The sequence below is a fragment of the Cottoperca gobio genome, chromosome 9 (genome assembly GCF_900634415.1).
Source record: "Cottoperca gobio chromosome 9, fCotGob3.1, whole genome shotgun sequence".
NCBI classification, from domain to species: Eukaryota; Metazoa; Chordata; class Actinopteri; order Perciformes; family Bovichtidae; genus Cottoperca; species Cottoperca gobio.
The window spans coordinates 10,559,469-10,583,333 of NC_041363.1; the positions used below are offsets into that span (position 1 = coordinate 10,559,469).

At 39.2% G+C, this 23,865-nt stretch overlaps 3 protein-coding genes across 3 annotated transcripts; all 3 read right to left on the bottom strand.

Annotated features, from left to right (window-relative positions):
* Nucleotides 1–263: 263 nt before the first annotated feature.
* On the bottom strand, nucleotides 264–12,758 carry morc2 (MORC family CW-type zinc finger 2). Its single transcript, XM_029440554.1, is given in 29 exon segments — nucleotides 264–1,197; nucleotides 1,338–1,526; nucleotides 2,036–2,129; nucleotides 2,230–2,397; nucleotides 2,494–2,632; nucleotides 2,929–2,986; nucleotides 3,328–3,447; nucleotides 3,791–4,045; nucleotides 4,163–4,366; nucleotides 4,368–4,400; nucleotides 5,220–5,303; nucleotides 5,386–5,518; nucleotides 5,705–5,810; nucleotides 5,917–6,045; nucleotides 6,492–6,646; nucleotides 6,736–6,876; nucleotides 7,188–7,273; nucleotides 7,661–7,743; nucleotides 7,838–7,917; nucleotides 8,003–8,128; nucleotides 8,267–8,375; nucleotides 8,529–8,688; nucleotides 9,309–9,417; nucleotides 9,524–9,614; nucleotides 9,760–9,828; nucleotides 9,926–9,960; nucleotides 10,092–10,145; nucleotides 11,891–12,045; nucleotides 12,657–12,758. Coding segments are annotated over 28 exon segments (3,147 nt in total). The 5' UTR covers nucleotides 11,959–12,045; nucleotides 12,657–12,758; the 3' UTR covers nucleotides 264–1,128.
* A 2,327-nt stretch (nucleotides 12,759–15,085) lies between these two features.
* zgc:158398 (transmembrane protein 248) lies at nucleotides 15,086–17,850 on the bottom strand. Its single transcript, XM_029438806.1, has 7 exons — nucleotides 17,661–17,850; nucleotides 16,913–17,094; nucleotides 16,471–16,723; nucleotides 16,277–16,376; nucleotides 15,560–15,701; nucleotides 15,322–15,463; nucleotides 15,086–15,151 (listed from the first exon to the last, which is right to left on the bottom strand). The coding sequence occupies exons 2-7, from the start codon at nucleotides 17,084–17,086 to the stop codon at nucleotides 15,132–15,134; spliced, it is 831 nt and encodes a 276-aa protein (XP_029294666.1). The 5' UTR covers nucleotides 17,087–17,094; nucleotides 17,661–17,850; the 3' UTR covers nucleotides 15,086–15,131.
* Nucleotides 17,851–18,649: 799 nt separating this feature from the next.
* On the bottom strand, nucleotides 18,650–23,638 carry plbd2 (phospholipase B domain containing 2). Its single transcript, XM_029440165.1, has 12 exons — nucleotides 23,363–23,638; nucleotides 22,556–22,649; nucleotides 22,288–22,446; nucleotides 22,082–22,182; nucleotides 21,740–21,954; nucleotides 20,862–20,956; nucleotides 20,612–20,772; nucleotides 20,150–20,245; nucleotides 19,996–20,067; nucleotides 19,736–19,888; nucleotides 19,484–19,646; nucleotides 18,650–19,328 (listed from the first exon to the last, which is right to left on the bottom strand). The coding sequence occupies exons 1-12, from the start codon at nucleotides 23,572–23,574 to the stop codon at nucleotides 19,158–19,160; spliced, it is 1,692 nt and encodes a 563-aa protein (XP_029296025.1). The 5' UTR covers nucleotides 23,575–23,638; the 3' UTR covers nucleotides 18,650–19,157.
* Between the last annotated feature and the right edge of the window lie 227 nt (nucleotides 23,639–23,865).

Genomic DNA, 23,865 nt, shown 5'->3' on the forward strand with positions numbered 1-23,865 from the left:
TGTAAAATGTTCTTAAATGGATTATTGTTTATAGTGTTCAGCATTGATTTAAAACAAACAAAAACAAAACACTAATGGAAGAAACAGTCCCCATTACTCTGGATAATCCATATTAATTTAGATTTAAATTAATTTTAAATCCTTCTAAAGTTGTATTAATGGAAAATCATATTTTTTTAACTTTCCCTGAAGACCATTTAAGATGTATTGTTTTATTTAGAATATACAGACATTTTTAAATAACAGACACATTCATCAAAGGGTGTTGCTGAACCGGTTTTATTGTTCCAAGTAAAGATTTGTCAAAAATACAGAATCCTTTGTTCCAATCAGAACTAAAAGACTGAACGCATGCACCGCTTGATAAAACATTTCCATGACATGTTAAAAATCTGTTCAAAAGGAAGGACACAGGCACTGAATAATTATGAACACACAACTTCTGCATTTGAGTCAGTTTTTTCTTCTTCCAAAAATAAACAGAACAATCAGAGCTTAAATGTAGAAGGGCTATAAGGGAATAATCATACTGATAAAACCCAGTAAGTAGTTCTTCTTTGTGGGTGTGGCTCACTACCCAACTGTAAAATACTAACCTGGCTTCTTCGTCAGACCAGGATGGGGGAAGGTCATGGGCAACATTTATGTGTTTTTAGTGTATAAAAATAAAAGTTAAAGTACAGGCTGCAATGCAGAGCACAGCCCAGTCACTTGGTGTGTCCAATTCTCACCTGACGTTGGACTAAAAAGAGGAACAAATGTAGTCTGCAGTTTAACATAAAGGGAACATAAATGTATTAAACATATTATTTCAAAAAGGTCAATCAGGAAAGGATGGCTTTAACATAGATTAACATTATAAGCAGGTATATAAAAAGGACTAAAGAGAACACCACAGACTACCCAACACTGTAGAAACACCAGGAAACCTGCCCAAACTCAAAGAGCGCACTGGTTCTGACTAAATGCTGGAACGACAAAGTCAAAGATCAAACTCATGACAATCTGATTTAAAAGCCAACTCCGCACATAAGCATGAGTGACTGGGGATCAGTCAGAAAGTTATGGCTGGAATGGAAACTTCCAGTCCGTTTGTGTGCATGTACTCTTCTCTCTTTTCGGTCTTCTTTAATCACCCTTGGTCAGGAGGTCCTCTATGTAGGCGTCTAGCTCGTCATCTGTGTTTATGTCAATATCCTAAGAGTAAAAAATAAATATTACTTACAAACAACGACAATGATACAACAAAGATTCTATTTTTATTTGACAGATATATTTTTATCAAACCGTTTGAAGATAAAGATATCCTGATATAGGTAAAGATGACGCAGTCTTACCTCCTGAACTTTTTGGAGGAGTGCTACAATGTTTGTTCGTAGTTTCTGTAGTTTCTCGTCGGCCTCCTTCAGTTTGACCTCATTGCTGTTGCTCTTCTCTTCCACAGCTTTGGCCCTGGCGTCAGCTCTGCTCTGGTACGAGTTGCACAACGACTGGAGACCTGATTCATACTGCTGGAAATACTCTTTCTGAAAGCAAGAGGACAAACACATGAATACACAGACATACTCTGGACAAGAAAACACAATAGTAAGAACAAGTCAACACATTCTAGTAAGTATTAATGGGCTTTCACTCGCGCTATCTTGCCACCTTCGGTCAGGTCAACAAAGGGAAGAGGTTTCGATCACAGCATTAGGGGTATAAAACAGTTGCCGTCCACATGAACGCGCACAGACTCTGCTCTGCCCGCGCAGAGTTCACTATCCTGAACTTCTGCCGTTAAGATAGAATAAAAGGCGGCAGGCATCTCGGAAATAGAAGGAAGCGGATAAAGAAAGAAGAAAAAAAGAGCAATGGAGGTGATAATGCTAGTGTCTGAATAGTTACAGGGCTAGCTACTAAAGGACAACCAAAAGAAGAACTGGACCTGGGATAACATTGTGAAAGCAGCTTTACTTCAATGTTGCTGGACGCAATCAATTTCCCGGCAGATACAGTTTATTGCTTTTATTGGACCATTTATTATCCATCTCACCAAAGGAAAGGCCACCAACTCCTCTGCCGACATGCTGTTCACATCATCCTTTGGGATCCTAAAAGCAGGCGGGAAGAAGTAACGCAGCATTGTCCTGGAAACACAAAAAGCACAGTGAACACACCATGGTACAATGAAACTGGCTCGTATTTACAGTGTGTGGTAACAACAACAGCTCATTGTAATCAGCTCACCTCAACATGGTGACGAGACTGTCAGTCACCTCTCGACTGGTTCCTGGTTGAGTAGTGTCGGGCTCCATTGGTGCCGGGCCCTTTTCGGTCTCCTGTTGGGTGTCAGGTGTCTGAGAGATTGGAGATGGCGGCCGCATCAACCGGACATCAGCACTACCCTTGAACACCCTTCAAAAGACACACACATAAAAGTATAGGATATTAATTATCTGGCAAAGTCAACAAAATGTGCTCTAATGCAGCAACACAGACACAGTATCTTACCATCTGTCTTTGGGGGTGGCTCTAGGTACATAATCAAACTTCACTTTCCAGCGAACACTCTGTTTATTCACCTCCACAGCAATGACTTTGCCTGTGTACCACTCCTTGTTGACACGGACTTCAACCAGCAGACCCTTATCTGTAGAAAAAATAAAAACACAGGTAGAAATGATTATACAAGAGCTTTTTTTCTTCTAGTTGTATTTGTGATACACGGAGGAGTAGAGATGCACAGATTGTCATTTTCTTGGCCGACTTTGATTTCTTAAAAGTCTGACCTGCAGATTCTGATTTTCTTTCTTTCTAGAACAACAATTGACAGCATACACAAACATTTTGTAACTTTACTCGAAATTCAATTGTATGTTCAACAAAACTGACATTAGCTGCCGATGCATCGGTGCACCTGTAGTGCAGGGCCGACCATAATCTCACCTTTCTGAGCGTTTTTAGTGTCGTTCTCTGGTTCCTCTTGTGGGGGCTTCTCAGATGCCTGCAAAAACAAAAACAATCCTTACTCCCACTGCAGTGAGAGAAACAGTGTTTACTGAAAAGACAGAGAACGGTTAAGAGAAACGAGTTCCACCCCTCTTAATAAAAGAAGTGAATGTCCCAGTGTGACCTCAGGAAGTGGGTGAGAATGTCACGCATGATTGCAGCCGTTAGACGAATACGTCAACTTCAGTGTCAAGAGAGGATTGTTAGAAGAGTGAATGATAATCTGACAGCACCCGTATCAGCGGAGAGGTTAATTAATGATTGTTAGAGGTTGTGAGAGCAGATGCAGCCCAACTTCATTTGAGGGTAGTAGAGAGAAGGCCAGAATAAAGCTACCTTTGCTTTAGCCCCATGCTGGTGCATGGAAATGGATTTAGGAATAGAGCTCGGTGTCGTTGGATTCTGCTGTATAGGAGAAGAAACTCCTTTCTTCTCAGGCTGGGAGTGAGTTATAACCTGCAAGGTCAAGATCACAGGGACTCTGATTGGAGGTTCAGGGATGCTTGCATTTCCTTCTTTACTTTCATATATGAGCCTAAAAGTAAATGACATCTTTTTCTGTGCGAGAACGAGAGAGAGCAAAGCAACAAGCAGCAGAAAAGAGACAGCAGCACACACCAACACAGTACGGACGCACATGGGCTGATTCACAGCAGCATTGCTAATGCTGTCATTTCATTCTATACATGTGTGCGTTTTGCAAAATTATATATTTTTTACAAGTTGCACAACACGCATGCAAACATTTGAGCTACAATCTCTCTGACCCGGTGGCAAGCCAAGTCTGTTGTGTGTTTACCTCGTCCAACTTGCCACGTTTGGGAGGTGAGGCCTTCTCTATCGCTTTCCCACGATTACCAGCTGCTGCGGCCATCTTGGATTTCTTGGTCTGCGGTTCTTCCTCTTCACTTTCTTCCTCACTGTTGTCGTCATCATCATCATCCTTCTCCTCCTCCTCTTCCTCTTCCTCCTCCTCCTCACTGTCCTCCTCCTCTATGATTCTCTTGCGTTGTCCAGCAGCTGCTGCTTTGGCTGATGATGCTTTGGCAGGTGTCTATGTTAGGAGACAGATATCACACACTAACTTGTAAATGCAGCCATATTAAATACTCTCAACAACAAAACATTCTATTGGTATTTAGTGGAGTACGCTCTAGAACCTGTAACTTACCCGTGAGCTGCGGCTGGGCGTTTTGGCAGTAGCTTTGGGTACAGGCTTTGCTGCAAGTGGAGGAGGCTTTGCTGCACCTCTGGACCTGGATGCTTCGACTTTGGGTGGTGGTGGCGGAGGGGCAGGGGTCCGGGTGGGGCGCTGAGGAGCTGCACGAGATGAAGGGCTGCTTTTTAGGTGAGCTGGGAGCGGTGGGGAGCGGGGGGCGTGTTATGGACCTTTCAGAAGACCTAGTCGCCTGAATCGACAACATGTGAAACACACAAAGTAAAACATTTCCGTGAGATGACGAATGGAAACTACTGCTAAGCTACTGTGTTCTCAATCAGTTGAAGACATCATTATATAAAAAAGAAACAGTCGTTAGGCAACAAGAACAGGCATTAGTTTATCTGTGTTGGAAGGCTTCACAGTGAGGTTGTTAATCACAAGTTTTATCTCGATACGATATTATATCCATTATTTGAACAACATTACGATATTTGCTGATATCAAAGTCTGCCACAATATTATTTTGATAGGATTCAATTCAGGGGCTTTTGATCGATATGAGACAATATCATAAGCCCATTCAACAGGAGACATTTTTTCCATTATTAAAAATGAGGAAAATACAGAAACGCTCTTTTCACGTGTGGAAACTGCATTTTATTACCTGCAATAACTTTCTGCTATTGCTCATATTACCAGTTTAAACTAAATAAAAATATAGAAGACTGGTGACCCGATATCCGAGTGGTTTGGGAAAATACCACATGAGCGGTAAAGCCCTGAGCAGCGAGTATCCAGTACGATTCCCGGCTGGTCGGACTATTTGCTGCATGTAATTCCTCTCCTCTCTTTGCCAAATGTTCCTGTCTATCTCCACTCTGACTATCAAATAAGGCCCCAGAAATGTATTAAAAAATCAAAAATCTTAAAACATGCTTAAGATTAGAGCTAGAGGTAAAGAGCAACTTAAATAAGTGAGTAAACAATATTAAATAGTAATAAAGTATTTACAAAGATTGACCCAGAATTAAAACCCTACAGGAAGCACAGTATGAGGAGTTTGTACCTGAGAGGAGCTCTCTGTTGGTTTCATGCTGACAGCCAGTGGTAGCTTCTTTACATCGGCTGCAGATTTAATGGTGTTGGTTTTCTGATAAAGAGAAAATACAATTTAACACGTCTTGGCGTAAACAAATAGAGAGTGACAGAGAGCGAGAGACTGAGGACAGGACCTGCAGGGCCTCTAGTTTCCCCTGCTGCTGTTTGATTTTCTCTGCCAGCTCTTTCTGTTTGTCTTCAGCTGTCTGCTTGTCTTTCTTCAGAACACCACATGGCAAATTCTGTTTCTGTTCAGAAGCGTCACACCTAAAAACACAAAATACACACTATATATATATATAACATGTAGGAACACTACCGTGATCGCAAAACAGCAACGTAGTGACACAGAGACAAAAGTGTCATGCAATACATACAGTATGTGACATGAATAATTCAAGCTTGAATTGCAACTATAAACACATATCTTATAAAACAACAATCTGTGTGTACCTGTCCTGGTTGCTGTCTGGGTTCATGAGACACACCCAACTGTCTGGGTAGCGTTTGTCCACAGCATCCATCTGGAATGGCAGCGTTCTCCACTTTAAACATTTATCTGAAAATAAATCGCAGAATCAGAGAGTCGGTGTAAGACGTGGCAATAAGTTTGTTCGTCAAGATACAGTATGCGAGCTTTGTGCTTGTATGGATCTGAAACTTACCACACTGAATAGTAAGTGGCATCTCCATGGCACGACGTCTCTTGTACCTCGGCTCCGATGACGGAGGTGCAGACCAGCTGGCAGACAGATATCCAAACTCATCCCAGAACTTCACTATGCCTTTCTGAGCTGCATAACGCACACAGAGACACTTAACATTTCATACAGCAATACGTTATTTATTCAAATAAATAACGATATTTAAATAAATGTTTTAAGTGAATACTGAGCCAACACCACGGTAGGCCACTACACAAACATCGGCCAATAAAAAACCCATACGAGTCGACCACTAATTGGGAGGGCAGTGCCGGTGCAGCGCCGTGCAGCCAGGAGGCTTTCAACCCTTCTTCAAGTGCGGCCATTGTGCACCTTTCTTTAAATAAAATGCTGCCACATTATTTAATTATTACTGACCGGTTTATCAGTGAAGAATTTCAATTTGAAAACTTTTTTTTCTAGCAAGAGGGGCAAGATAATTAAAATCCTTTGATACTGGTAAATAAAAAGATGTTTTAACTGTGCAGGTCAGGTGTTGGCAACAAATAGAAATCCTGCATTTCAGAGAAACTCACCAATGTTAGTGTCCTTCCAGTACTGAGCTAAATGTTCCCCCATGGATTTCAGTAAATGTCGATACTCCTTAGCATCTGCAAAGTCCTGTTTGTTGTGAGTAGGCTCTAGAATTAAATATGGGACATCCACTACTCCAACCACACCTCCACAGGCCCTAAAACACGAAAATCACATAACTGTAAGATATTTCTCTTACTCATCCAAACATTGTCACTTTTCAATCTCTTAGTGCATATTACTCACATGCCCCCCTCCAGCTGGGGCCCTGTTTTCTCGTACATCTTGATGAGACGGGAGCAGTTGTACACAAACATCCCATCCAGGTCCCTCTGTTCAATGTTCACTCCAAATATAAAATTCAACTCCTTCGGCTCCTTTAATGCTCTGAGGAAAGAAAAAAAGTGTTGAGACTGACGAGAAATAGACTAATCTCAGTATTATAAAAATATATTAAAGAAATGTAAGTGTTGTGATATCTAAGTTACTATTCTATATTATTTATTTCCATGCGAAAAACAGAATACATAAGGACAAATGAATATGTAATTTACACAGCAATCGTTTCGACCAGCATAAGTTCTAATATTAAAAAAGGTAAATGTCTTAAATTACCAGTGAAACAAAACCTTTTCTTGTAACTGTTTGTAAATCTATAAATATGAGAAATAAGGTTTTTACAATGTTGTCTATCATACTTCTGTTTGGCTTCGAGAATCCTTTTCTTCATGTCATAATCCCGTCGGAGCATCATGGCTGAATCTTGAACCTTTCTCAGAATTGCCTAGAGGAAGAGGGGACGGAGGGAGACATCAGGTGAGACACTATAACAAACTTACATTAAGCTAGTGGTTCCAAAATTATAATAAAGTTTTAGAAAGAAACGGTGTGCCCGTTTCAGATTATAAACTTGTTTACATAGAAGAAACCATATTTGCAAATTAGTGTCCATATAGCGTTAGCGCCAGCGTTTCTTTTCAATTGTTCACAATGAGGAGAGAGTGCATGTGGCGGCGTGCAGCTACCTAGAGAAAAAGTCTTGCACCAGCGTCTTTTATCAGAGCGCTTCAACTTTTTTTATGTGGCTGCTCTGAGTGCTGCCTGCGCTTTTCTGCCAGAGAAACCGCTTCATGAACACACGCCCTTAACCAAATCATCCTCTTCCGCTTACTCGTGAATCTTTTGACAGGTCGGCTCCTAATCTGGTCTCCAAAGCCATCTGCTTACTCTCTGCTTCTCTGGCTTTCTCTTCCGCTGAAAATAAATAAATTGATAACTGATGAGCGTGAGGGAGTCACAACACCAAAGCAAAATGTAAACGAAAACACCCGTTTCACCACTGACTCACCAATCTTAGCAAGGTGATCTGCTTTCTTCACTTCTTGCTCAGCACGAGTTTTGAAACGAGTCGATGTGTATTTATAAACCCTGTTGACAAAACAAGAATGTTAATAAAAGTCTTGTCACTGGACTATAGTCGTCAACACACAGTATAAGAGAGTTATCATGTTACCTTGGTTTATACAAACAGCAGGACAGTCTCTTGGTCCTGACTTTATGTCCCTGGATAAAAATCCTCATGCGTGGGTCGATGTACAAAACTGCAGCGTACGCCCTGAAAGACCTCCTCTCTGGCTTCCTGTGAGAGAGGGAGGAGCGACATCAACACTCACTACATTTCTGATAAATACAATTACAATCAAATAAAGATTAATGTACAAAATACAATTAATTTCACGATGGGTTAGTGTCACCACGATTAAATGGAGTCACTTACACTCCTTCAACAGGAGTCCCAGCCATCAGGATGTCCTGGTGATCCGTCTCTACATCCAGCTCTGGTTCTCTGTTGTCCAGCTTCAGATTATAGACGATCACAAGAGTGCCTTATGACAAAATACAACACAAAAGTAAGCATTGCAATCAACATCAACCATGGCATTCCCTAAAACTAAAGCTAGAAACATAAATCAATATTAATAAATGTATTCATTGACACAACACAGACAACTCATCTTCACAAACATTTATAAACTTACCACTGCTACTTTCTATTTTGTTGAACTGCTCCATCAGCTGCTGTTCATTTTTAAAAGGCGAGTATTTGAAGATCAGTTCTGTCTCTATGGCGTACTTCTCTGGATCAGAGGTCAGTGGCTCCTTGGTCTTCAGATCCCAGGAGGGAAGGGGCACAATCACCTGAAGAGAGACCATCAAAATCCTTAAGCAAACAAGTTTCGAGAAGTTTGAGGAGCTCCAGGTCAAAACAAATTAAATGGGTAGCTAAATGAACTTCATCAGCAGCACCCTAATGCACAAGTATTAAATATTATGCAAATCTTACGCATCTATAAAAAGCTGGAAACATTAGGGATGGTGATTTAGTGATTTCACTCATCAAGTAATGACATAATATGCAGTACTTGTTTACAGAGAGAGTAACGGCAGAGGAAGAAAGCTAGTTTAGAACGCCTTCTTGGCTGTGTGGCAGAGAAAATGTTCGAACACATAACAATGAACATTAACACTCAGTTTGCCATTAAAATAAAGTCACAATTATGAAATAACAACTCACGCCGCTGTATGAAAATGGCAAACGGTAGTTATCTCTTATAGCTGGCATGAAGTAATACAAAACACTAAACCAAGAAAGTAGCAGCCTCCTAACTGAAGCAAAACCCAAAAATAATTAAATGACCTACTGATGGCAATTTTTGAGCCTGATGAAGCAGATGTGAAACTGCATTGCACACTATTAATAAGGCAAAATTAATAATCAAGTTAGTTGTACACATCCCTATCCAACAGTTGACTCGTACCTCATCCAGTCCCTCCTCTTCGTGGAACGTCCTTGACATGAAAAGGCAAGTGAGCGTGTCGTCCTTTTTTGTGAATAAGATGAAGTCTTTCCCAATACGCATAGAGCCGCTGTGAAAACAATGCACCGTTTAAATGATATGGTAAATTATTCAAACACTAGTGTACCAAATGCATATTGTCATAAATCACACAAAAAATTAAGTGAATGTCTTACGATTTCAGTCCGTTTCCATACTGGCCAATCTGAGTGGACTCATGGGATCGTTTGTTTGACTTTCCAAACTGAATCACATGAGTTGACTCATCTAGCAAAATAAATGTGTTCAGCATCATGTTTTACACACACAATACATTTAGTATATCACAGGAAAACATCACAAAAAACATTATGGCAAAACACCTTTAATCATGAAATAAAAACTGTAAGTGACTTAATAAAGTTGCTCTTACTAGGGTTCATTCCAATACCGTCATCCAGAAAACAGAGCATGTAGCCGCCCCGCAGCTCTGGCCTTTTTTCTGTCAGCAAAGCAGGAAGGTGAAAAAGACATGTTAGGAGCAAAGCATGAATGTGTATCCTTCAGTGTGTGAAACTGGGAGTTATTCTCAGGTGTACCTGTGTAGATGTCTATTCGTGTGGCGTTGGCATCTCTGTGAAAGAAAGAAACCAACTGTGAGATTTCCCACTCAATATATTAAAAGATATCAGGCTAATTATCAAGTTTTCCAGCCTGCATAATCTTTCAACAATTAAATGCTCTGTTGCAAATCATCATGAGTACCTTGAATTGTCCACAAGCTCCGCCAAGGCTCCAAATAAGAACTCGTGGGTTGTCCTGAAAACAGACAGTTAAGAGGGATTTATCAGGACAAGCTGGTCAGAGAAAGAGGATGAATAGGAGAAATGTGTTGCCAGTTATACTTGTATTTCCTCAAGTCTATAGAGAGAATATGTGTCAATGCAAACAAACTGTTGAGTGTAAGTTACACCTACACTCTTCCCCAGGAGCGTGGAACAATTATTTTGATACTGGGTTAATCATTTACTCCATAGAGTGTCAAATGTAATGCTATTTTTAACTTTATTACCAAGCACTAATTGTTTTAGTCCTTGTGGATAAACTCTTACGGTGTCCCTTTGTTGTCTGCCTTAATGTTGTACACTAATTGTGCAATATTTCACAGTATTACCACTGTACCGTGAACCAATGTGCAATACTTTTTTACCTCTACTTATTTATTTTTAATAAGTAGTAACAACAAATATCTTGAATCTTGCATTATCACATAGCAGTGGATTTGTAAAAAAGCCACGGATGTGATATCTGTTGTGTTTCTGAATGTATTGACTGACGCACCACAAGATATTCAAACATGGACCGAATTGTTCTGTCAAAATGTTTAGTCTACTTGTAGAACTGACAAGATAAGGAACCTTAGTTCTATCTTTACTTCTCAAGTGCAAAGACAAAAATGCAACTGCCTTTTAAATCCATGAGTGAATGTTGTGAACCACGTCAATCCATAGGTGAACAAACATGTCTGCTGTTGTCAGACACAATTCAAATTGGCACTGACGGCCACTTACAGGATTCCATCGTGTTTGAACATATCACATATATCATGGACATATACACTTGTGAACGCTTTAATGCAAGATGTAATACACTCTGACATGAACGGAGGCTTTCGATGATAGCAGCTCTGGAAATGAGTTTGTACTTGAAGCTACTGATAATAAGGAATTCGTTTTTGTGCCATTTATTAATCAGATCATAAAGCAGAATCTGAGGATGAGAATGACTAAACTAGCTCAGACGACATGAGCGGTTGAGCTACCGTACAATTAGCAGTCCCAAGAGAAGTGAGGACAGATGAGAGATACTCATATAGTCAATACAACTTTGCTGCTTTAAACAAGCTATGTACTTTCCTGGGAAGGTTTGGCATTTGGCTGTTGTGAAAATGGTTGAAGAGAAAAGAAAACAAGTGCCAAGACTTCCAAAAGCTGAAAGTATTTGTGTTTTTTCCTGGAAAGAAAAAATACACACGCACAACCACAACAACAATGGAGTGGTATGCGCAGTTCGCACAACCATGTTGCAATCATGAACACAAGCGAGTGACTGTGTGATTTGGTAGATGTCAAGTTACAGCAGGTAACGTGTAAGACAATATGAAAAACATGAATGAATGAAAACAAAAAATTCTGACATCTATAAATGCATGTCATTTTTTTATAAAAAAAAATTTTTGTTTGTTAAAACCTATTATTAAATGATAGCATATGTTCTTCTTCTTTGAACTGATGATCAGGTTTAACAGGATTTATTCAGTTCACCTGTTCAAGTAACATTGGTGTAAGGGATATGTATAGCTTTAAGGTGCGTCTGTAAAAATGCACACAAGGTTGCAATGTAAACCATTCAGTTATCTGTGGGCCTTGCAAAAATAGACACATAGATCAGCCAGTAATATGTTGTATATATGTCCAGTTAGTGGTCTGAAATATTCCCCGTTGTAATTATGTGTAGTACCACGTTCATAAGCACATATTAATTGCCAGCAAGCCAGTACTTACGAGTTGGTGTGCAGGTACTCAAAGGTAAGCTGAGCCCTGCTCAGGTTGCTGTAGTTGGAGTAGGCCATGGCCACAAACAATTATTTGCCGTTTCCTTCCTGGTTTCCGGTTTGTCTTCTTCCTTTCCAATTGAGCTCTAGTCCAGAGCGTTCATCCTGAAGAGGAAAGAAAACCATCACAGGTCTTGAATGTTTCCCTACCAGGTGTCTTAACGTTACTCCATGAATTGACACCATGGACATCATCTGACAGCAGTGGATGTGGACGCTTTACGACAAGTCATAGGTCATAGGGGACAAGTTAACACCCAAACCTTGATGATAGGGTGTCCCCGTGTAAGGGGTACCACGTGGGAGGCCTGATAGAGAACAACACAATTGTATGGCAAAGAGCAAAGGGCGCCTTTGAGCACAGTATTAGCTAGCTATGAAGACGTTCACGTTAATGTACTTATGCAGGAGTCAGTTATTGGTCTAAGGCTAGGCCAAGTCATATTCAGAAAAGAGCATATGATATAAACGTCCCAAACGTTATGCATCAACTGTTACTAACGTTTGATGTTAGGCTAACATAGGTAGCTAGCACACATTTGCGTCTTCTACAGAGTGTTTATTAGCTAACAGTAGCTAGCTAGCTAGATCCACACTGTAGAAACATGTAGCCCTATCAAGTAATTTTCACCGACTTTGCAGACCGTTTTACAATATGGCGACTCTGATAGTGGCTTCGCGCTAGTGTAATAATCCGTCCAATGAATAATACATACTTTGTAAAGTTACGTTTCTTTTTCCCTATTATAAAACAATCCGTCAGGCCGCGAATAATCCAACAACCACTTCGACGTTGGTTACTTGCCTTTCCTCTGATCTGAAGAAATCCCGCCTCTATTTTTCTATAAGCAACCAATAGGAAAGCGTCCTCTAAAGATTCTGAACGATGATTGGAGGAGAAATCCTGCTACGAGACGAGGTAACATACCGGTACATCAGGGGCGGCTCCCAGGTGGCTCCTCAGGTCGTTGAGTTGACTCTAATCATTGCCATAAAAATATTGTATATATAATTTAATATTAATAAATGATCATATTATATAATCATATTATCAATTTAAAACATTCCCAGATAAATGTTTATTTGTGTGTTTATCAACTCATCATAATTGTCAATACAGACAATAATAACAATAAGATCATTTTGACAATCATGAACCAAGAATAATTAAATGAATGCTACGAGATTTAAAGCAATTTAAAGTCTCCACAGGTTTGTTTTCATACTGCAGTATACCAATCACACTAATGATACAAATAAATTCCCTAAATAATCAATTACTTGATTAAATACTACTAAATGCTAAACAATAATGAATGTATATTTCAATGGTTCTGTTCTCTTTGAAGAAACATTTAAACCATAGATCCGATCTCCCTCTTCCATTGCTGGTCCCAGATGGGCTCCACGAAAAACAGATCTAAGATACAAGTTAGATAAGATCTAGATCAAGAGAAACCTTTAGTAAACAACAGAGGGGACATTCTGTAATGTAGACACACTTGTAGGGTTTTTTTAATTCATTGTCATTTATATGAGTAAAGGTGTATTATTACCAGAAGAGTGTGTGTGTGTGTGTGTGTGCGCGTGTGCATCAAGCAAAGCCCCAAGCCTAGGGTTACATTAATAGCTTTCCTTCACTTGGCAGAACCACAAATCAAACAGGTGTTACTTACTTGTAAAAAGACACTCGATATTAATTCCCTCCAGTCAGATTCACAATAGAAACCTAGTATTTATATGTTGCACTATTAATGTTTTATTCTTGCTAAAACTAGGGAAATAGTGTTTGAAAACAGGTTGCAGTCATCTGTTTCTTAGCTCCTGGAAAGAGAGTCTGGAGGACATGTCAGTTCATAAATGATAAAGGGACATTTATATAATGTCCTTTCTAGTCTTCTGACCACTCAAAGCCCTTTTAGACTACATGCCAACATTTACCCATTCACACACATTTATACATTGATGGCAAGGCTGCCATATAAGGTGCCAAACTGCATCATCTAATCTCACTCACACACCGATGGCTATGTCTTCAGGAGCAATTTGGGTTTCAGTATCTTGCCCAAGGTTCCTTCGACACGCGGACTGGAGGAGCAGGGTATCGAACCGCCGTTATTGCTTTAAGTGGACGACCTGGATGGATTAGACAGCTGGTAATTTCCACGCACACACTTTTTACTGTGTTTAGTGTCCTGTTAAGTCTTTGTTAATAAACAAATATTGCAAATGGCTTTATCATAGCAGCATGTTACATCCCAACATCTGTTTTTACTTAGAAATTAAATTAGGAGCAAGAGACATTCAGGTTTTTCTTCAACACTCACCTTTAAAGGTTTCTACTGCTGTGCAAGTGATATAACACACGGTAGGAGGATGCAAACAATCATGACAAGCACTCAACTCTCACTCAGCTGAATGCATCAGCAGGTTTACAAGTTCATTAATTCTGGGAAATGTTGGAACTGAAGTATACATGGTATGTACAACACATAACAGACAGATAGACTGGATAGTAAATGTATAACCAGTCAACAGTGTAGACATTGCTAGTTGAAAAGTTATTCCCATAACAAAATATACTTCTTATCTATCACAAACATGTTTCTCACTTGGATATTGTATAATATGTCAGTTTCATAGAACAGGGATGCTCCACTGATTAAGTATTGCACTTTCATAAAGTTGGAAGAACTTGTGAGAGATGGATTAAAAATGTTCAAAATTGATGCAGCAGAGGCTGAAATATCTTCACGTGGCCGGATACTACATAAATATCTAGGCTGTGTTCAAAATCACACACTAACGTACTGCATACTACATACTCAATCTGTATGTACTGCGTACTGCCTACTACATTAACGATTGAGTATGCGATTAACAGCTGTTTGACATCATACTTAGTATGAATAGCATGTAAATATGCGATTTCGAAACAGCCCTAGTCTCCAAACCCAGGCAAAGATACCTCTGATGACATCACCAGGGTTCATTTATCAGGCTTTAATAAGCTTCCTCCAGAGTTACAGAAGACGTGATACAACTGTTTTCACAGGCTGAGTAACACTACCCATGACGTGCAAACTGTCTTCTTTCGTTAAATCGTTGGGTTACTCCTTAAAAAAAAGGTAGTGACGCATATCGCTCTTCTCTCCAAATGATTTATTTTGGGTTCAGCGGATGAAAAATGTTCATGTGCCAATCAAGGGCTTCCTGCAAATAAAAACACATAAACACAAAGGTTAGGTTAAAACAGTATCTGTACATTTCACAGCATACGCAGAGACTAAGATATCTAGATGTTCAACCAAAGTGACTTATCGTTAACATAATTAGAGATACAAAAATAAAGTGGTATAGTAATATAAGAAATGACTGTTACATTTTGTAGATCCAGTCCGTTCCAATGATGGCGGCGAATGAGCGTACGTGTCAGACTAGCAGCTACACAGAGTATCAAACAAACTCCGAGCAGAAACACACTGACTTCCAGCAGATGTTGCACTGCCACGCTCTGCTCCTCCTAAAGAGTGAAAGTAGAGAATAACTGACAGGATCACAAGACGGTATCTATGTGACGGATGAGAACGTTACGTTGTTCATGTGGGACACGATGTACCTGTGTTAACATGACTGTGAGTGTAGGGTCACTCTTGGAGTTGAGCCTGTAGCAGGTTTGTGATGCAGCAGGCTGCTGGTTGCTCACTTCCACATGGATGGGTGAAATGTTTTTCTCATATGCTGGGCACTCTGGCGGAAGTCTTCATTAAAGTAAATGCATGAAATTGAAAACAAAACAAAAACTGAGTCATTCATGAGGTTAGTACCTAAGTACAGTGGAAACCTCTTGTAATGATCTCATCTGTCGGGGTCAAATTGATCAAAACTGATATATTCATTATTTTTTTATCATGCAGATTACAAATCTATTTGATATTTGTATATTTATAACATGAATATAAAGTAATGAAACAGATTTATAAACTATTTACGCAATTGTATTGATTATTTATTGATTTCAAATGCTTTTCAAATTACTGTACATATTATATTACTATACTGGGTAAAGTAACCAGTCCAGTACTGTATATGAAATGCAGCTTACTGTAGTTCAAATTAAAATTAAGCTATAGTCTAAAACATTATTGTGCTGTTTACAAATACAGTAATGTCAGTAGAGAAAAAAGGCTCCTAAGCGACAGTTTGGCAGTGGTTTCAGCGCATTTCAAATAGTGGTTGATCACTAACAGTGCCAGTGATCACTATAAACGGTTTCCACTGAAGATGGTGATTTAAATCAAGGAAGCTTAGAAACACTTTAGAGGAATGAACTTACAGTCTCATGGGCAGGAGCTGCGCTGGGGCACTTATGGTGAGGCAGGTGTAGGTATCATTTTTAGACAAAAACTCCAGAGTCACAATAGCAATGTCATTTCCTTGGGAGTAAAACAAACAATAATGGGTGAGATTTTATGGTTATACACACACTTATTTTATTTTACAACAAAACCAATACACTGCAATACCAACCTCCAAGATTTAATTGACTGGCTCTCAAGGCAGTGTGTAAACCAAGGTCTTTTAGGGAGCCACTGTTTGAGTTGGTAGTCACAGCCAGAGGAACCTTGAGATGCAAAGTGGTGAGAGGAGTCTTTGTAGAGTTAATTGAAGTGTCTCTATCCATCAGAGGAGATGGGATCGGCGAGACAAGATCAGATGAAATTGCATTGGCTTTTACACACAGCTGGAACTGTGACAAAGAGGCCAGTAGGTGGTTCCAGTCCTAAAAGAAGAATACAATGTACCATTTTCAAAATCATCTCAGGGCATGCAGAAACACAAGCATACATGCACAATATTATGTTTTATTTGCACACAAGAACGTGTCCTCTTGAAAGGAATGTGTGTACGGATTGTATGGTAGAACATCAGACAACTTCACTTCTTCAACATTAATTGAATATGTCCTTACCTTTTCTGTGTCAGGGTTTGGCAGAGTGTGAGTGTAGCTGTAAGAGCTGAGGCAGATAAAGGAGATAGCCAGAGCTAAAAGACACAGGAAACATGTAACCCCTGGAGGATTCTGGGATATATAATCTCTAAAATTGGTCACCGGCTGCCAGAAACCCATCATCAGACTCCACATACACCAAGCTGTAAACAGAAGTCAGTCACTTAAGTTATTTTTCACAGCTTTTGCCCACAGTAACTTTGGTAGTGATAATGGGTCTGGTTCATGGACTTTGGTCGGTTGTTGGACCAGGGTGAATACTTAAAGCAAGATATTCAAGACAGTTACTGATCATTTGTAATTCAGACGGATTGAACAATCGCCAAAGGACTTTGACTTTCAGACATTTATTTGGGTGAATGTACCTCTTTTTCAGCATTGTGACATTCAAAACAAGATTAAACAAACTGTTGATTTTGGCTTTAAATTGCCATGTACCTTGTGTACTTTGTAAATAGCCAAAAACAAGGCACTAACACGACTGTGAACTTGTACAAATATTGACACAGAAAACCACCTTTCCACTGACGTTTTAAGTACGACAGATAGCATACATTTAGCTAGTTCTGACTACAGAGCAACAGGAGACGTGTATCTTGTCTTCCACATCAGACAACCAGCTCCATTGATAAAGTAACGACACTGACTGCAACGTTAGTTTACTAGCAATGCAATGCTGCTACCAACTAGCTGAAAGATAACTTCATACCTTCAATTTGAGCAGTATTCTCTGATCACGTCGCCAGTTTTGGTAAATATACGAGTTTCTTGACGGCAAGTAAACCGCAGTTCGACATTTAAGATGTTTAAAGTTCAGTTAGGGGCACAAAGATAACAACACGACAGCGCTGTCACTTTACGAGAGTACACTGCCATGACGACGCCCGTGACGCGGATCACGTGATTTACACTGGTACCAGACACTTCTTTATTACCAATGAATGTAGTTTTATTTTTATGAGTTACACCGAAACATTTTAAAAACATGTATTTCCCTTTTAATCATATAATAATGACTTAAAATACCAGAATCCCGCAGGCAATCACCCTGATGAATAGTTACCATCAGTCCATGCGAGGAAAATCCATGTAATAATCCTATAACAGCAAGCATCCACTTTACCGGTACATTTTATATTTCATAGTTTAAATACTCACTGTTCTTTAATATGTTAATATCGTTACGATCAATATAAATATAGCATGGTGGTATATTCGGTCATATCCACCTCTCTCATTAATAATTTTAATATTTATTCCAGCACACATTGTACTACTACAAATGTGTTTCATTTTACCTTATCTTTATTCAATGTTGTTGTCCTTGGTTTAAGTTGTGTTTATTTATGTGTATGTACATGCAATGCCAGAGACAAATTCATTGTATGTGTACCAAAGTCTATAAAATACATGTGTACACACTTACTTGCCAATTAAAGCGGATTCTGAAATAAAATGTGGCGTTTTGCAATAATGTGCTTGGGCTGTGACTTTGTCGTCATTACAGTTTAATCAAAAAACTTTATTATCCTTTCGAGATTATACAATGTACAATTCAAATGAAATTTCGTTTGTAAAGTGGCACTAGTTTATTTAGCTATTGCAACAACTTGTCTCACATGTTTTTAACAGAACCACAGGGTGCATTTTAAGGTAAGCAGATAGAAAAAAAGAACACGCTATATATGAAAAAAAGGCAACGATTTGTGCAGTTTATTTGGAAAATATATTTTTAAATAATAACTAATGCATCATATCAGAATTATTAAACAAATACAAACTCATCAAGACATTTGCCTTTACAATGACATAACTTTTGCATCTGTATCAATAATGGAACTTAGTGATTTCTCCAAAGAAAAGTTTAGTCTTGTGGAACCATTTTACAATCATCAGGATTGCTAACAAAACATGGAAATCAGATAGGCTATAATCTAAATGTAGAAGCTTCCACTTTATAACAGCAAGGTTGTGAAGTTGTTGTTCATATTGCCTCACATGTAAAGCTTTCTTTTACCTTGTGTGCTTTAATTATGCAATGCTGTAATACTGCAGTATTTCCTGAATATTATTGACTCAATAACATGAATATTGTATTCATAGTCAAGTCACACTGAATCAAAGTATCATTTCCCTTTGTCAAAGCTTCAAACAGCTGCCAGTACTTTTATTGATCATGCGACTTGTGTATTCAGCGTAATACAAATTAAGGAGTCCAGGTGACTTTTATAGGCTTGAATGCCCAAGTATCAGGGTGACCCATGTGCATCAGGTCTTTGTAAGGGGAGGTGCTCCACTGGAAGGGTGGCACCTGGTCCCATGTTGGCCCACTCACTGCCAGCATACCATAGTCCCGAAACATCCCATAGGAGGTCATCTGAACAGGAACACACACAATTCATCAGATTTAGCAAACATGTCTTTAACATGTGACAGTCAGTTTCATTTTAGGTGAACACACAGACAAGATTTGGGGTAAGTATGGGCAGAGAGGTGTGTGCCGGCAAGAAGATAAATGAGAAATATGAAAACCTTCATGTCTGTTCCTCCATGTGACCTCTGCCTTAAGGCGCCAAACGGATATGTCCCATTAGCTGGGTTCAGGTCTGAACGTGCTGAAATAGCATTCTCTCCATTCGCAGGTGGATTACAGCCTTCACACTTTGACAATGGGTCTTTCTTAAAGTTATTATACCTGAGAAGAGACACTGTATGTCATAAATATATATATTTTTAAGTAGCATGTAAACAATATTAAATCTAATGTTAAAGTTGTATTTGTACCTCATGAGGCGGACCATTGAGTCCACATCTGTGACAGCTGTCTGGTTTCTCCTGAATATCTGAGCCCGAGGATTCTGGTCCAGAGAGAACCACGGGCCGTACTTCTCAACCAGCTCATTGCAGCCACTTGCATTGAATATTTCTTCGTAGTACCTACATTTGAGAACATATGAACAAAAGACAGTTGTACATGTAACACAATTAAAACACATGTAATCTAAAGTATATGTTAACATAAAACTTTCAAACTGGATACTTACGGTATGTTGTAACTTGCCCAGTACCCTTTCTGCAGCAGTTCCTGAGTTTTATCTTCGATAACAACTAGTCCCCTGCAGCATTAAGATAAAAAAAACAACCAATTTTAGTGAGTTTAAGTCATAAATATAAATAATGTATAATGCAAAGACTTACGGAATCTGCTCCAGCACAACAAAGAGCTCTTCTTTAATGTCAGTCTTTCCTGGAGTGAAGCGGTTATAGTCCACAATCATCCACTGGTTGTTATACCTACAAAGGACGGACGGAGGCACACACACACACACACACACACACACACACACACACGAAGTCCCTCTTTCAGTATTCCACAACAAACACTGGTGAGCCTATTGCAGCTGTATGAACCAACTGACTTCTCATGTGACTCCTGATTATAAACGGCCTTTTTCTGCTTACTCGCATTGATCCACATGGCAGTCTGAGGTCACACAAAATCATATTTAATCTTTGTCATCAATTGGAATTTTGAACACAGGACAAAAAGCATCTGGATTTTTCCTTATTGACGCTGTTGTTTTGATAGCCTTGATGTGACGTGATGTGCACAACTAAAAAGTCATGAGGTCCAGTTTATTTCTGCTGTGTAATACTCACGTTCCACTGTTGTACTTGCTGAATATCTCAGCCCACTCTTTGCCTGTAGCAGCCAGTCGATTAGCCACAATGTTCCTCAGCCACTCCATGACGGACCCTGTCGGCTGCACAAACTTCCAGAGAGCGGGGTTACTGTTGCCAATGGTGGTTTCCAAGGTAACCTGGCGAAGAAAAGATAGCAAATTTTAAAATACTTTAGTTTATTCTTTACACATTGAGTTATATTATGCCAAGTACAAACAGTTCTCACCAAGCCACTACTTAGGATATAAAAGTCATCTCCAGAGAAGATTGAACCAGGATAAGAGGAGAACGCCTGAGTTCCTCCAGGAAGAAGATCCTCGTCTGAAAGGAAAAGAATTAAGTACATAATGAAGACTTATCTTTATTCCTGTCATAGACAACAACATTGCCAGTCAATTACTGGGGCTTCAAACTGGGAAACAAATGGGCTTTAAATATTAATGGGTTCATATAGCTTTTTAAAAAGGAGGTACATTCAAGCACTTTCAAGGTATGTAAACCAAAAATGTCCAGACTCTAGAAGAAACACATCTAAATTGTTTCTATAAATGCAATTGCTAAAAATAAAGTTTTTACAGAATTTCCTTTATACTCACAACAAACAATGCATATTGTCACCGTTATAGATTAGAGTGAGTGATCATGATTGTTTTGAATTACAGACCAGAGTAGTGGTTTTATGTGACAAACGTGTTCCTGGGATCTCATAGTCACCGTGAGTTTGCCAGGCTATCAGCTGAGGCACCTTGGAAGTCAAGATTTAGTTGCCTTTTGACAGAGCCATGCTAGCTAGCTGTTTCCAACCGGTTTCCAATCTTTATGCTAAAATAAGCTACTCTAACCAGCTGTTGGCTGAAGCTTTATATTCTTGCTGTTAGGAGTTGTATCCTCATGAGTGTTTGCACTTATTGTAAGTCGCTTTGGACAAAAGCGTCAGCTAAATGAACTGTAATGTAAAATGTAATTTCCTTTACAGAAACAGGAGTGTTATCGATCTTCTCATCTAACTCTCGTCAAGAAAGCAAATAAGCATATCTCCCAAAATGTTTAACTATTCTTTTAATTTAAGCTATGAGGAACAGAAGACACACATCAGTAGTTTACCTGAAGGAGAAACTCTAAAGGCAAACATGTATTTCTTCATGATGCGCAACATGGCCTGGTAGGTGTTCCAGGTGTCATGTGACACCAGCAGCTCCTTGTTGTTTGGCAGCAGCTTAATGAGAGCAGAACAGGAGCCAGATCCAAGAGGTTGAGTTTGGCTGGATTTGTTCAGAGCCGATTCCAAGTCCTCCAGATCCCCGCCCATTTGGAAAAGTCTGGTTGGAAAGAGTAGCCGTAGAGTGTGTGAGACAACAGCAAGAAATAAAGTGTATCATCTCAAGAATAGTGAAGAAACATGTTTAATTAATACATTAAGTCATTCAAAAATAAATAGCCACTTACAGGAAGCCAAATGGGTTGAAGGACAACGACCCTAATGGAAATGACAGCTCGTCATTGAAGCCGTCCTCCAGACCTTTGAGCTGCAGTAGTGCCAGACGCACCTGACAAGCAGAAACAGATCGTGAAACATTTTATTTTTAGCCTTTTAACCTTTTTTTGTATCCATGATAGAGATTTCATTCATCCTACAAATGTCCATTCCCTACCTGGTACCAGTAGGGTGAACTGGGCTGCTTCTCCGTTTGATCCTGAACCCACTGCAGATTAGTTGTGATGAAAGCTTTAAGGCGCTCGCAGTAAGCCGTTTCAGACGTGAAGGGCCCACAGTAACCCATCAGAGTGTTCATCCAGTGCTTATACAGTAACTACAACAAACATACACCGAGTCTTTAGATTAAATGAAATGTGAGTTAAGTAAATAAAACACTCTGACTGCTTGTTAAATCGAGCACAAACAGGATTATATAAACTAACCTGAGATGTGACAGCACCCTCCACTGCACCGGCAGCATAAGCCTGCATACTGTCATTGTACTGACTGCTGGTAGTGATCTCCAAGAAAGACCATCTGAAAGGAGAGGGCAAGTGAATAAATGAAAAGGATGAAACATGTTATCTGTGCGCAGGCTCAAACGAGTGCAGGTGTGGGTGCTTTACAATTTTACTAAAATATAAGGAATGTATGCCTGTAGTGTAGATGGGGAGATATCAAAGGGCATACTTAGAAAAACAGATGTAAATCCTCCTGTAATTGTAAACTGCAGACTATTGTAGGCAATGGTCTTTGGATCCCAATTTGGGAATCACAGCAGTTAGTTACAAATTACTTCTCATTTCACTTTGTAAAATGTCCAGTATTCCCTGAAATATCGTGGTGCAGATATAAAATTGTATTTAATGAGTTACCTAAGCTATTTAATTATCTATCATTTGGTTGTTGTTACATTCTGTGTTGTTTTATTTTCTAAGTCTATTTTCTTCTTTAAATTATTGTCAGATGACCTTATGTGTTGCTTTTTTTTTCCATTTCCTGTCATCTATATCTATATTAATTTAAACAACCCATGCATTTATTGGGTTTTACTATTCTTAATTTGCAAAGAGGTCCACTATACGTGTATGGCTATCTTGACCTCTCCTGTCACATGTCTCACTTCTGCTTTCCGTTTTTATGCTACTTGCAGAAGTACAAAATACAATTAGATTGGAAGTCGGAGTTAAAAGTCAGTTAACAGAAAACTAATCGTACAAGAGCAAAATTAAGACCCGTAGATAACTTACCCTGATGTGTTAATGTCATCAGTGAAGTTTGCCCAAGCCACAAAATCTTCTCGATATCCCTCAAAAAAAGACAGCTGTCCAGTTTGTTTGTCAATAACTGCAGTTCGTATTTCAGCTCGAACAGACGCACACATAAAACACAAACCGAATAAACCCACTAAAACAGTGTTAAAACTAAGAACTGCAAACGCCTTGTTTTGCCTGGACGCCATGTTTACATGAACGAGTCACGTGACAACGCGGGAAACCAGTCACCTGACACAATTTCCACTTTTCAATCTGGGTGTCACTCCGGTTTTTAAAGGAAAACATTAATTAGTTAGAATTTAAAAAAAGATTTATAGGCTATGTAATATTATAAACAAAAACGTTTTTCAAACGGACGTTTTCTAGTGGTTATTTACTAAAATCCTGTCTGAAAAAACGGTCCGTAGGCTACTGTTTATTGGTCTTGTGGGGAGTTTCGGTTCATGAAATATCACGTAAAATTTAATACAAGTCAG